The following is a 13,115-nucleotide window of genomic DNA, read 5'->3' on the forward strand; positions in this document are numbered from 1 at the left end:
CATGGCACACGTTTAGAAAACATTTCAGAATTTCTTCGGTTCACTGTGTTGTTAGGTGAATGTATACACAGACAACTTTTTATTAAAATTTACATTTTATTGCAGATCATAATTCATAGTTAACCTACAAATGGTTTAAAGCATTGTAAACTGGGTGGAGCCGCCTCTCATCCAGGCTGGTGATAATAAATGGTGCTAGTGATCACAACAGTCTTCAACAACTAATGCTTCTGATCACATCATTCCTCATAATAGGTTTGACCGTTCTGAATCTTCCAGACTTTATCACCTGGAGGTTATTTCTGTTAAATTTTGTCAAAAACAACAACACCAAAAGTTGCTGCTTAGCCTGAAATAGAACAACTTTCTGATGTATGTGGTTCAGTTGTCAGCGTCAATGCAACAACAAAATTCACTAGGAATCGGTATTCATCCTCAATCATGTATGTCACACTGGTCTTTCAGCATGTCAGGAAGACCATTATAGACAATTCATTAGAGGAAAAAAAATAAAGGAACACAGATGGCAAGAGCCAGCTGCGAGACCTTAATATTACTCCAGAACATTTGGCTTCGGATATATAAGATCTAGACGACTAAATAGTGCTAATAAAATATCTTTGCAAGTGGAACACATGAAAGCATCAAACGCGCACAATCACACATACTCATCTGTCTTGTCTTAGAGAAGCAACTGGTGTCTTTAACCAAACAAATGGTTATCCAGACTTCCTAGAGCTGGACAACATGTCCTTATCTTCACATTACGAATCCATACATTTTCTTTCAAGATCCTTCTCCAAATAATCTCAGACAGCCTTGCACATTAAGCTCAAATAAATTCAGCAACATTCACGTGACAATTACCATTCTAACTTTTTGAACTACAGTGTTTGTGCTTTTAAATGAGGCACACAAGTGTCCTCCTGCTTCCTTTGAGAGTCCTGATTGGATTCTCCAAAGATGAAGAACTCAACCTAAATGGATAAACAGGAAGAAATGGCACGGTAGCAGGGTTCTCATGGGGTTGTTTATAGTTTTATCAACATTGCTTTAGGTTCAGAATGATGGGAAATGGATAGGCAGTGGAGGTGAATTCGGACAGATTATGGGACAGAGCTGAAACTATTAGGGAGTTGCTGTTCCCCGGCCACTCTTCATCTTCTCCAGCCTTTTCGAGAGGTGGCTGTTACTGGACTCCAACTCTTCAATCTTATCCAGTGCAGAGCGTAACTATCATAAAAATAGTTGAGCAAGCCATTCATTTTATTATATGGACAAGTATCACTGGAATTTTTTTTTTTTTTTTTATGAAAGTAGAGCTATTGGGCTATATTACCTCTCGCTGCATTTTGCGTTTCTCAGCTTTGAGTTCGTCCTCCACCTTCTCTGCATTTTCAGATGCAGCTTTGTAACGGGTCACATGACCCTCGAGCCTTGTGACCTATAACATGAGTTTCAATTTAAAACACTTCAAATGTTTCACTATTTTAGAAGAGTAAAATGAGTTATTAATAGTAATGAAATATATTAAAAGAACTCACATTCTGTTCAAGTGCTGTGACTTCTTGCTCTGATTTGACAAGCTTAAATTTGAGGTCATTGATTTGTCTGATTGCATCCCCTGAAATAAAGAACATTTACAAATAAGTTTTATTTATAAAGTGCCTTTCCAAAGCTCAAGGTCATTGTACAAGGAGAGAATACATAAATACAGCTTTAATCATAAATTCATGTGATTGTACTCATGCATGCAGACATAAATACAGTGACTTAACAGCAAAACCAGAAAGAACACCACAAATACCCAGTAGTTACACAGCAAATCAATCAGAATAAGGCTTGAAATAGTATAAAGAAATTATAGTTTTTTTTGTTGAGATATGAATAATTATATAGTTACAATGATGCAAAGAATTGGTGGAAGAGAATTTTAGAGTTTCTGAGCTTCAGCACTGAAAGATCTACCACCCATTGATATGATAAGCAGGTTTGAATCAGATGAATGAAGAGAGCGAGAAGGTTTATAATAGTGCAGCAGTTCAGATAAATAATGGTGAGTAAATCCATGAAGACATTAAAAAGTTAACAAAAGCATTGTATACTGAATGTGAACAGAAACAGGCAACCAATAGAGAATATATAGTAATGAGGTAGTGTGTTTAGGCTTTATGACTTGATGAGTTTTGAACATACTGTAGCCTAGTAATCATTTTAGCTGGCAGTCCAATGAGAAGTGAGTTACAGTAATTGAGACGAGAAGTTAAGGCATAAATTAGAGTTTTAGTGTCTTTTGTACTTCGAGTAGGATGCAGACAAGCAATATTGATGAGCTGGTAAAATGCAGTCTTGGAAATAATTTGAGATTGGAATGTAATTGACGAGTCAAATATTACACCATAATTTCCAGATGGTGTTAACATGGCCCCATCAATGGATATAATCAGTTCAAAAGTTTGAAGAGAGATGATGGACCAAATACAATAAACTCAGTTTAATCATTGTTTAGTTGTAGGGAGTTGCTATGTAACCATATTTTTAATGTCAGCAATACAGGCATTCAATGAATTAAGTGAAATAGTAGAGGCGGAACGACCTGATATGAAAACTTGCAGGTCATCAGCATAATAATGACCATAGCTATGGATAATTTGATCAAGGGGAAGCAAATCAGTGTTGAACAGGAGAGGTCCAAGAACCGAGTCTTGAGGGACACCTTGAGAGAATGAACCAAACGACGATTTAAAGTTTGGAACTCTTATAAAAATAAGTCTATCCAAGTGATATGATATAAACCAAGACACAGCAGTACCCGTGATGCCGATAGCCGAGAAATAAGTATATGATGAGATGGTGTAAACAAAAAAAAAAGCTGCTGTTAAATCCAACAAGATAGGAATACAGCCAAAATGAGCAGATACTAAAAGGTCAGTCGTAATTTTTAGCAGTGCTATATCAGTGCTGTGGCCTGATTGAAAACATAAGGGGTCAAGAAGATTGTTGGCAGAGATATTTGTGCTTGTAGCTACAAATCAACCACATTTTCAAACAGTTTGGAAATGAACAAGAAATTAGATCTAGGTCTGAATTTATTCAGAACAGACAAATCTAGTCCAAGTATCTTTAAGATGAGTGTGACCACAGCCATATTTAATCATAGCCGAACAGTCCAGTGTTCTGTCGTTTGTACTACCCTGTCAGATATTGCTACCTCCCATTACTACAGTAGGTAGTACAATTCAACAATGAAAAATGCTACGAGTCAAATTATTTATTTGTTTATTAGCATCTACACCTAGGGTTGAACTCATTGCTATGAATGATGTCAGCATGCTTACTAACTATGCACACAGTGATTGGCTGATAGGGGAGGGGTCTCTGTCAGAGATTTATTTATTTAAATATTGTAGAATGTGATGTTATGTTGCAGTATTCAAATAAAGGTTTAAAAACAAATATATATTTTAAAATGCAAGTGTCACTAATTAAGTACAGGGGGGCTCGAAAGTTTGTACTTAATTTGTGTACCGGGAAACATAGAAGTATCTTCTGTTGCTTACGAAGGGCAGAACTAAATGGAAAAAAATTATATTTCAACAAAATAAGACAAATTTGGCCATCTTCATCGTGTTCAAAAGTTTTCACCCCCCAGCTCTTAATGCATCGTTTCCTTCTGGAGCATCAGTGAACGTTTGAACCTTTATTAATAGTTGTGTTTGAGTCCCTCAAATGTCCTCAGTGTGAAAAGATGTATCTCAAAATCATAAAGTCACTGCTGGAAAGGGATCAAATATGCAAAGATGCTGGAAAACTGAAGAATCTGCAGGACTTTAAAGATTTTTCTGAATAACAGTTCTCAGTTTAACTGTTCAGAACAAACAAGGGACTCATGCACAACCATCACAAAACAGAAAGACAGTCGTGGATCATCAGGTAACAGCACACAGTATTAAGAACCAAGGGTTCCCAAACTTTTGAGTGGGGTTATTTTAATAATTTCAGCATTTTATTTGTCTTGTGGACTAAATGTTAATATCTTTTATGTACAATATCTTACTCAGGACAGTACTAAATAAAAAATAACATGCATGTAGTATGATCTCTCTTATTTTCTGAAAATTACTCGCATTTTCACAGATTCTGCAAAGGGTGCCCAAACTTTCGATCCCCTCTGTATATGTTCAGCCTATTGTCAGCCTCTTAAATGTGTGCTTCTCACAAACAGTTTGTGGATATGCATATAGTAGTAGAATCATCATGGCTGATAGTAAGATATGCAAGCATAAAATAAAACCAAACTGGACGCAAGAACAGCTTCTTGCCCAACTTGTTAATGAAAACAAGGACGTAATCAAAGGAAAATTTTGAGTTAACCTCCAAAACCAAATTAAAAGCAGAACACAAAAGCAGTTTTAATGTTCTTAAAGAAAAATAAAACTATTTAATAATGTTTTCTTTGCATGGATGGGGCATGAGCACATACAAGCATCTAAAATGCATGTAGACTACACAGTTGAAAGCTTACCCCTTTTGACTTGCTGTTAATGTTGAATGTAATAATTACTTACAATAGCAACAGCATTATCCATTATGCAGTTCAGATTGATTACTTTACAAAAAAAAAAAAATATTATTTTAGTTCTTTTACCATTACAATAGTAGTCTGGTCATAATATTTTCAAAAGAATTAATAGTCCCCCTAAAGTTCTAGATATGATTGTGGCCTTGTTTGGTATAAATAAAAAAGTTAGTTACAGAGAAAGAACAACGAGTTTATTATTATTATTCAATAAAGAAAATAAGTTTATTTTGTTGTGAAAGTGCATGATATTCTAGGCTGCCCATGAAAGCTTTTTTTTTCCCCCCAGTGTACATATAACATCCTTTAGTTAATATAGCGATATCTACTGTAATAGAAATGAGTCGAACCAGACAAATTAAAGAGTCTATCAAAACTGTGTTTGAAACACGGAGCCGAATTCCTCAGGAAGTCATAAAACAGTCTGTGCCACAAGTCCCAAGCAAGATGAGCAACCAACTTGTTAACACAACAGCTTTCAACATTAACACCACTAGAACAATTATTTACAATTTCAATTCGAAGAAGAGAAATTTGGTGTCAAATGTGTTGTTCGTAATGGAAATGCAACGCTGGACATAACATGTAAACCCATGAGATCGAGTAACACAAGTATCATTGACTTCCCCCACCCAGCAGAACCAGACTGAAATTCCTAAGGGGGAAGGGCTTTAAACCTCTGTCTTCACAGAACATCAGAGAATGACAAAGAAACTGTCTTTTGTACATATATATGACCCAAAATGAACTCCAAAATGACTTCTAAATGAATATAATTCCATCGCTTAACTCCATATTCATTTATATGTAACCCACACATTCGACTATCATGTTATAATCACTTATTGTGTATGTCTTTTGATAACTATAGGATACATAGTCATGTCTAGTATTGATCTAATTGAATCTGCTTGCTTGATATTGTCCTGACAATCATTTATTTTTTCAAATATATCATAACCTGGTAATAGGAATCATGTCCAAAATTAGACCCTGCAAGGCAGGAAAATTCGGACCACATGCTTGGTAAGATACACATATGATTTATGATACCCCCGAGCCAAGACAATATCTGATTGGTCAAGACAACATTTGAGGTGTGGCCAACAGGCCAGTTTAAATACTTAGGACACCATAAAATCTTTGATTTTATTTCTAGCCTTGCTTTTGCTATCAGTCATGCCAGCTTTTTAGTCTCTAGCTATGCTGCTGCTATTAGTCATGCTGTTTGTCATCACTGTTCTTTGAGCGCGGTTCCAGCGTGCTTGGCCTGCAAGCCTGCTGCTACTTAGCCACGATGAGAAGAAGCACCACCTTGTCTCGTCAAACTTTATTTCATTTCTTTTCTTTTCCGTTTGAGAGTTTCGGGTTCTGAGTTAAGTTTTGTAACGTTGAGTCTCCGACGCCTGACCTTGGGTGCCCGTTCAACTTCGACCAGCGCACACGACTCTGCACTTTCAGCCAACACCCAACAACCATGGGCTTCCCAAGACGTCACTTCAGCGACTGAACTTCCAGCCAATCAACGACACCGGGATACCCCTTTCAACGGGAGTCCCTTTCACAAGAAACCAAGGCAATGTACCCTCAGACATTTCTGCTGGTGTATCTAATATAATTTTAACCCCATTGAGGAACTCAGTGCGAGCGTTAATTAAGTGATTGATGGTTGTTCATGTCTATGCAATTTAACGTATTGCTGTAAACTTGGGATTCCATATTTCCATTCTCTTAAAATCATCTTTCTCTAACTTACGATCTTCCTGCAACTTGTGTGAATGTGTGAGTCGTGTGTTTGTGTTAGATTAGTTTATATGTCTTAGATTTATCTAATAAAGCCTTATTCATATTGAAAAGAGAAGTATCTTGTGTTTTGTGCTTACAAGTTAATGTCTTAAACTGCCGATCTTGTTACTGTGCTAATTGATAGTGTTTCACTATAGTTTGGATATTAATATCCAGCGCAGATTTGATGTTAAACGGCTTGTTCAGTGAATCGCAGGGCGTCTCAGTGATCAGCCGTGAAACAGTGATTCTGTTCAAATTCCCTTTAAATTATTAAATGATTCCCTTTGAGCTAAATTGACCCGTTTCAGTTACACTACAATATATCTAGGCTTTTTCCCCTTGCAATACAAATCCCCTCCCAGCCCACCCTTCTTTAGCTGTCAAGAACCAGCCCTGATACATGCCCAGATCCATTAAAAATGATTGCTAACAATGTAATGAACAGTGTGAGCTGAAGAACTTTTGCCCATAGCTGACAGAGTGCAGGCAGTTTCTTACTCTGTATATCCATGATGCTGGAGTCAGCACCATTCTCCAGCACATCTCCCTGTGGGCTGGACGAATCCTCCATACCATTCTTCTGTTTCTTCTGCTCAAGCTGACCTTTCAATCGCTTAACCTGAATAGAAAACAAAAAAAAACAAACAGAAAATCATGCTTGTAATGGCACAAAATGAGGATAAAGTCAACGTAAGGTACTGTAACTGCCAGCAGCGCACCTGCTCTATTAAGTTTTCCCTCTCATCAACCAGTTTTCGCAAGCGAATTTCTGAAAAGCAAGTTCAAGAGAGACCATTAGACAACAATCAACATATTTTTCCTTGCAGGTTTTTTTTTATTTTTTTTTTTATGAAAAACAACAGTTTATCTACCTTAATAAAATTAAACAATTTTGGGACATTCATGTTTTTTAACAACTACACTTAAACATCTTAAACATGTATTTTGCAATAATAAAATATTACATTCTCATGTTAAAACAAATTCCAAGGTTAGACAGGAAAGATTTCACATACCAGGGGTGGGAGGAGCCAAAGGCATGGAGGGGGAGGAGTCAGGGCATGCAAAAAGTGAGGCTATCCTATGCTGGGATGTGAAGGATGAGGATGGACAACATGCAGAAACTTCAGTGACCTCAGAGGCTTCAGCCTCATGAAGTCAAAATCTCTTAGCGTTCAATCTGTACGTCTATTACATGACAGTGTTTTTCACGTGAGCTTGAGGTTTGTGAAGCAATGAATGTGTGACAGTGACATATTATCATTTTTGTCCTAAAAAATAAAACTATCATGACTTAAAAATAAGTCAATCTTATCTGAAGAAGTTTCATTAAATGTCCTGTATCAATATACTTACAAAATTTACATAATAAACAATAGTGTAAAACAAATTTTTAATTGCTCAAGTTTTATTTTAAAATACATGGTTCACTTAACAAACACGGTCTCAATGTTCCAACACCATCTTCACCTAACAGAATCAAATATTTCCTTTTTTTTCCAAACTTATCTTCCAACAAATAAATTGTAAAATCAAAACATAACTTCAAAGCTCCGGTCAAATTCTTAGAGGATTGTTTAATAAGTTTGGCACACAATAACTTTTTTATTTTTTATTTACCACCATTTTTAACAACATAACACCCATTTAAACAAAATACATTATAGGTCCTTTGTTACCGAAAACAGTGTAATTAAGGAGTTGCTAAACATGACTGCAGCACAGACAGAAAGCTGATCAGTTGTATCACTCATATAGTATAAGGAACATTTTATTCATGCTCATGTAAAATTTCATTATACAAATGACACTTTAAACCCATAGCATTTAATAAGTAATTGGTTTGGGGATTTTAAATACTGTTTGAACTAATTTCAAGTGTTCTGTCTGTATTGTTAATCAGGTGTAAAACATGTATAAAATGTTTGCTGAAAAGATGCAATGACTGATAACTGGGATTGATTGTAAGATAGGTTTGGTTATTTTAGGGTTCTCTGAAGTAATGGTCCCAAAATAATTTCATTAGGAACAGCATAAGTGCAAAATACTTTTTTCCATTGAAGATGCTGGGATGAGACTCAGCAATGTCCTTGTCTATTAAGACATTTTACATTCTTCTTTCCCCTTGCCCTTCCCTTTCCCTTTTCCACTTTTTTTAGATTCTTTTCTTTCATGTGCCTTGTTTCTTTCTGTGGTTTCCTTCTCAACTTCCAGATCTCCTGAAATACTTGACACTTTGTTTCCGTGTTGAATGGAACTATTGATCTCTTGGCCAACATTTCTTTTCTCCATCTCTGAGATCAGATTAACTCCTTTACTGAGCGTCACATTTTCTGATGCCTGCTGATGCTCCTCAAATGCATCTTTATTTCCAGAAGTCTCATGCTGCTGATCATTAGGTTTGACTTCACTGCTGATTTTGCTGTCCTCTGTTAAACATCCTTGTATAACTGTTGTTGTTTGTGGGTTTTCTGTGTCTTGTCCATCATCTTTCTGCTCTTTAGACTTTGATTCCTGATCTGCAAGTTCTAGATGTTCTTTCTGAGTTTGGTCCTCATTGGTGACATTACTTTGGAATTCCTGTTTTGCTTCTTGGACGTCATCTTTGAAAAGAGTACCTTCTTCTGTTGGCTGATCTAGAACGTTTTTTAGAGGGGCATCTGATGATGCTTCAAGATCCATTTCATCAAAATCAAACGATTCTCCTTCATCTTCCTCTTCTTCTTCTATCAGCTCTTGAGCAGCCACATCTGACTTTACCAGAAGGTCTTCTCCATCTTTAGACAGTTGCACTTTAAGCTGATTTTGGATTGATCTTTCCTCCTCATCTTTTCCAACCTTAGGTTCTTGGTCAGAAGAATCTGACTCTCCAACTGATTCCTTAATTGCTTCATTGGGAGACGAGTGATCCTCATGCACAACCTGAACCTGTGTCTCAATTAAAGGGGTGTTGTCACCATGGCTTCCATCAGTGATGTTTTCAGTAGGTACTCTCAGGTTTTCTTTATCCAGATCATCTCGTCTCTCAACCTCTTCCTGGTCCAATCCTGATCCAATACTTTCTTGGGTATCAGACACTTTTTCAGTAGGCATGTTAAGGTTTTCTTTATCCAGATCATCTTGTCTCTCAACCTCTTCCTGGTCTAATCCTGATACAATACTTTCTTGGGTGTCAGACACTTTTTCAGTAGGCGCTTTAAGGTTTTCTTTATCCAGATCATCTCGTCTCTCAACCTCTTCCTGCTCCAATTCTGCTCCAATACTGTCTTGAAGTTGGTTTTCCATTGGCTGATCAATAGATGGTTCCTGGATTACCCTTTCAGCTTCATTTTCCACCTTCTCCTTTACAGAGGAAGAGGGATGAGCAGAGTCATCTTGATATTCAGGGTTAGTGGTCCCATCTATATCAGTGTTCTGGACATTTACCTCCTGTTCTTCCACTTCACAGTTCAGATGACTCTTCACTTCCTTCATGTCTATTGATGAAGATCTCTCAATGTTCTCAGAGCAGCTGATGGACTCAACACCCCCTTCACCTGCATCCATGGACTGAGCAGCAGGTTCACGAGGCAGTGAAGTCTCAGTTTCTGAAGATACAAGCTCACAGCTAAAGTCTACAGCTTCAGAGTCAGGATTTGTTGAATCCTCAGTGTGTCTTTCAATAATGTTTGCAGGGTTAGAGATAACTTTGCTGGACAGATCATCTGAAATGATACCATTGCTAGATTCAGGACAATCAAAATTAGAGATTGTTTTAGAAATTCCTGCTAAATCAGCTTCATCTGTAACTAACCGAATTTTATCTTGAATCTCATCAGCATGTATATTTGCACTTGTTGTTTTGATACCATCCAATTCACTGGTTCTTTTAGCATCAGGTGGGACATCTGTATTCATCGTTGTTTGGGATACATCATTCCCTAAGGGCTCCTGATTGTTTCCTTCTAGATCACCTTCTGTTTTTTGGTTTGGGTTGTCTTCACTACAGACTGTTTTAGTCTTGTCATCTATCTTTGTGTCAATCTCTTGCTTGTCACTTTGTTTTTGCTTCTGCTTGTTTTTCTTTTTCCTTTTCTTCTTTTTATTTGAAGCACTAGCACCTTGGGTTTTGGCAAGCTTCTCTGTTTGAGATGATTTTGCAGGCTCCTCTTTGAGTTCATCATCAAGCACAGGTTGACCAGGTTTATCAGGTTCATCATGGACAGAACCAGAGACAGACTCTAAAGGAGTTTCTTCTTTGATGACCTGACTAAGTTTGACACATTCACTCTCTTGTTGATCTGTCTCCAAATGTCCATCCTTGTGAACAATGCACTCTAATTCCTCTGTATTAGCTCTTGAATCTTCTGGTATATGTGCCTCAGATTTGATCTGCTCCGTGGGTCTTGTTGCAGTGAGTTCATCATCACCAACAGAACTTGGAGGTTCTTTAGGTCTATTCTCAAGCTGCTCTACACCCTGATTCATTTGATCCCCAAGATCTCCAATCTCATTTGCTTCTAAAGGTGCGTTTGTAGAACTGAGCTCTGCTGAAATCTGCTGATTCCCTGGCACCCCATCATCCAAATCTTTTTGTTGCTGGTCTTTACACACCTTCAACTGATGAGTGCCTGGGAGATGATTGAGGTGTCAGTAGTTAAAATCTGTAGAAGCCTTTGAATATTTGGCAAATGTTTAGAGCAAGAAGAAAAAGAAAGAGGGAAAGGAGCGAAAAAAGACTCCATGGCAAAGTTCTTAAACCCATACAAATCAAAAGTCTTGAAGGATGTCCCGAAGAAGAAAACCCCAAAATAAAGTCAAGAACTGAACAAGCTATACTGCAATTCCTTTTCTTGATTTTGATGTTAAATTCAAGGATGTTGACATTTTCAGCAAATTTACAAACACTCATTCAGCAGAGTATTGAAATGTAGACTCAAGAAAGAGACATGGCTCTGTAGTGTTAACTTTCATTCTAGCTGTATATGCAAAGTGGATTCAGAGAAACAGGAAAGTGTGAGAGATGTTAATGGGACGGTGACAGTTTGGTTAGACTTGGCTTGAGCTGTACAAGCCAAAAATGCAAAGTGTCAAAGCTAAAACATGTTAGCATGCTATGAATGAAGCTAAGGAAAGCAGCTTACCTAGTACACTACTCCCCTCTCGGATTTCAGCTGATGCAGTTTGAGAATTCTGATCAGCCTTTCCGACTTCATCTGTTTCTCCATTGGTGGCCAAGTCGAGTCCAAGGACAATGCCATGTTTCTGGACAGCAAAACAGTTTAATATTAGTATACTTATTATTTTTTAAAAATCTGGTTAAATTTAGATGCACTGGACCTAGATTTCTTATTTGTAAATATGTATTTATAGAAAATATATTTACGATACGGTTCATTCAGTCAGAGATTGAGTGTTAATTAATCTCGGTTTACATTATAGTCTGGGCCTTAGCATCTGTACATGAAAATGAATATAAAGCTTTTTCGTTAGGAAAATGTAATGAGAAAAGAGTGAGCCCTAGTTTCACCACACGCATCAATACCTTCAAAATATCTTTGAGCTGAACAACCTCATCTCTAAGCTCATCCCGTTCATTTCGAATGGCATCAGAAAATTCCTTCTGCCTTTCTAATGCCTGAACAGCACCAGAAGGGATTTGGCAAAGATGCGGGCGAAGAGGAGAGAAAGAAGGTGAAAGCAATGAAAACATCAGTGCTGCAGACAAGAACAGTTTTGCAATGACAGACAGGTTGTAGCAGGAAACAGATGTGGAATCTAGTTCAACTACAATTATATGTTTGAAAGATAACATTATATTTCTCTTACAGTGAAGGTAATGACAAAAACAGTTTTTACAGGAGTTGGATACTGAGGGATCATACCCCAATTTTTTTATTCTTCCACTCAATAGTTTCCTGGAGGTCAGAAATCTCCCTAACATTGCCGTCTTGCTTGAGCCGTAATTGACGGATCTCCTATAGAGAGGTATTGTGCATGGAAGAAGACCAAAGATGAAGGAAGGAGAGAAGCTGTTAAAGCAGATGGGCAGATAAGCCAAGCATTTGAAAAAGACAAGGTTTTAGAACATGCATAAATACCACAATACTCACAGTGAGCAGTTCTTCACTCTGTTTCAACGTCTCCTTCAGTTCACTGAACTGAAACTGCAGTATGCTATGAGCATGCTTCTCTCGTTCAAGGTCCTAAAATATAAAACTGCCTTCAGTTGTTTTTTTTTTCCCTTTAAACTGAATATATAAGAGCGTTATTACTGAGATTAAAGTACAAAAATGCCATTTGTACACAACTCATAAAATGACAAAAAAAAAAAGATTACAAAATAAAAAAATGTAATTTCCAATTAAAAGCTATTTTACAATCTATTTTTTGTGGTTCCACAACCTATTAAACAAAACATTACAATGCACACTTGACTGTACAGACCTTACACTTTTCCTCAAGCTCACGGCGTGTTTCAAAGAGCATCTCCTCCAGTTCCATTAAAGAGTCTTTCAAAGTGTCCACTTCATACATCATATTGGTCTTCTCATTGTCCAGCTGTGCATTGGAGACCATGGCCTTACGGTACTTTTCCTCCACTTCCAAAAGGGAATCCTTTAAAAAGTCAGACACCACGATGAAAACCAGCCAACACTCACAAACACACGTCTGTGCATACATTTCTATACCTCAACCTCTACATCAGTCTTAAACACAATTCTAAACTAAATTTCTCCTTAACATTAAAAATCGAATCAAACTAAAT

General features: G+C 37.1%; 1 protein-coding gene across 24 annotated transcripts in view; it reads right to left on the minus strand.

The window, feature by feature from the left end:
• Positions 1 to 76: 76 nt before the first annotated feature.
• Positions 77 to 13,115, minus strand: part of LOC127964664 (leucine-rich repeat flightless-interacting protein 2) — a 36,119-nt gene continuing 23,080 nt past the window's right edge. For 15 of the 24 annotated variants that reach the window (XM_052564918.1, XM_052564921.1, XM_052564923.1 and 12 more), the window contains 6 exons: positions 12,794 to 12,964; positions 12,460 to 12,552; positions 12,232 to 12,324; positions 11,892 to 11,984; positions 11,491 to 11,611; positions 7,758 to 10,977 (listed from right to left, as the gene is read on the minus strand). In XM_052564918.1, coding sequence (XP_052420878.1) covers positions 8,465 to 10,977; positions 11,491 to 11,611; positions 11,892 to 11,984; positions 12,232 to 12,324; positions 12,460 to 12,552; positions 12,794 to 12,964 — 3,084 coding nt within the window. In that variant the 3' untranslated portion in view covers positions 7,758 to 8,464. Of the gene's footprint in view, positions 1,234 to 1,339; positions 1,445 to 1,544; positions 1,625 to 6,865; positions 6,987 to 7,086; positions 7,137 to 7,757; positions 10,978 to 11,490; positions 11,612 to 11,891; positions 11,985 to 12,231; positions 12,325 to 12,459; positions 12,553 to 12,793; positions 12,965 to 13,115 lie in introns of those variants that run through there. The other 9 variants (XM_052564935.1, XM_052564928.1, XM_052564925.1 and 6 more) reach the window with 4 other exon arrangements.

This window comes from Carassius gibelio, chromosome B9 (genome assembly GCF_023724105.1).
Source record: "Carassius gibelio isolate Cgi1373 ecotype wild population from Czech Republic chromosome B9, carGib1.2-hapl.c, whole genome shotgun sequence".
NCBI classification, from domain to species: domain Eukaryota; kingdom Metazoa; phylum Chordata; class Actinopteri; order Cypriniformes; family Cyprinidae; genus Carassius; species Carassius gibelio.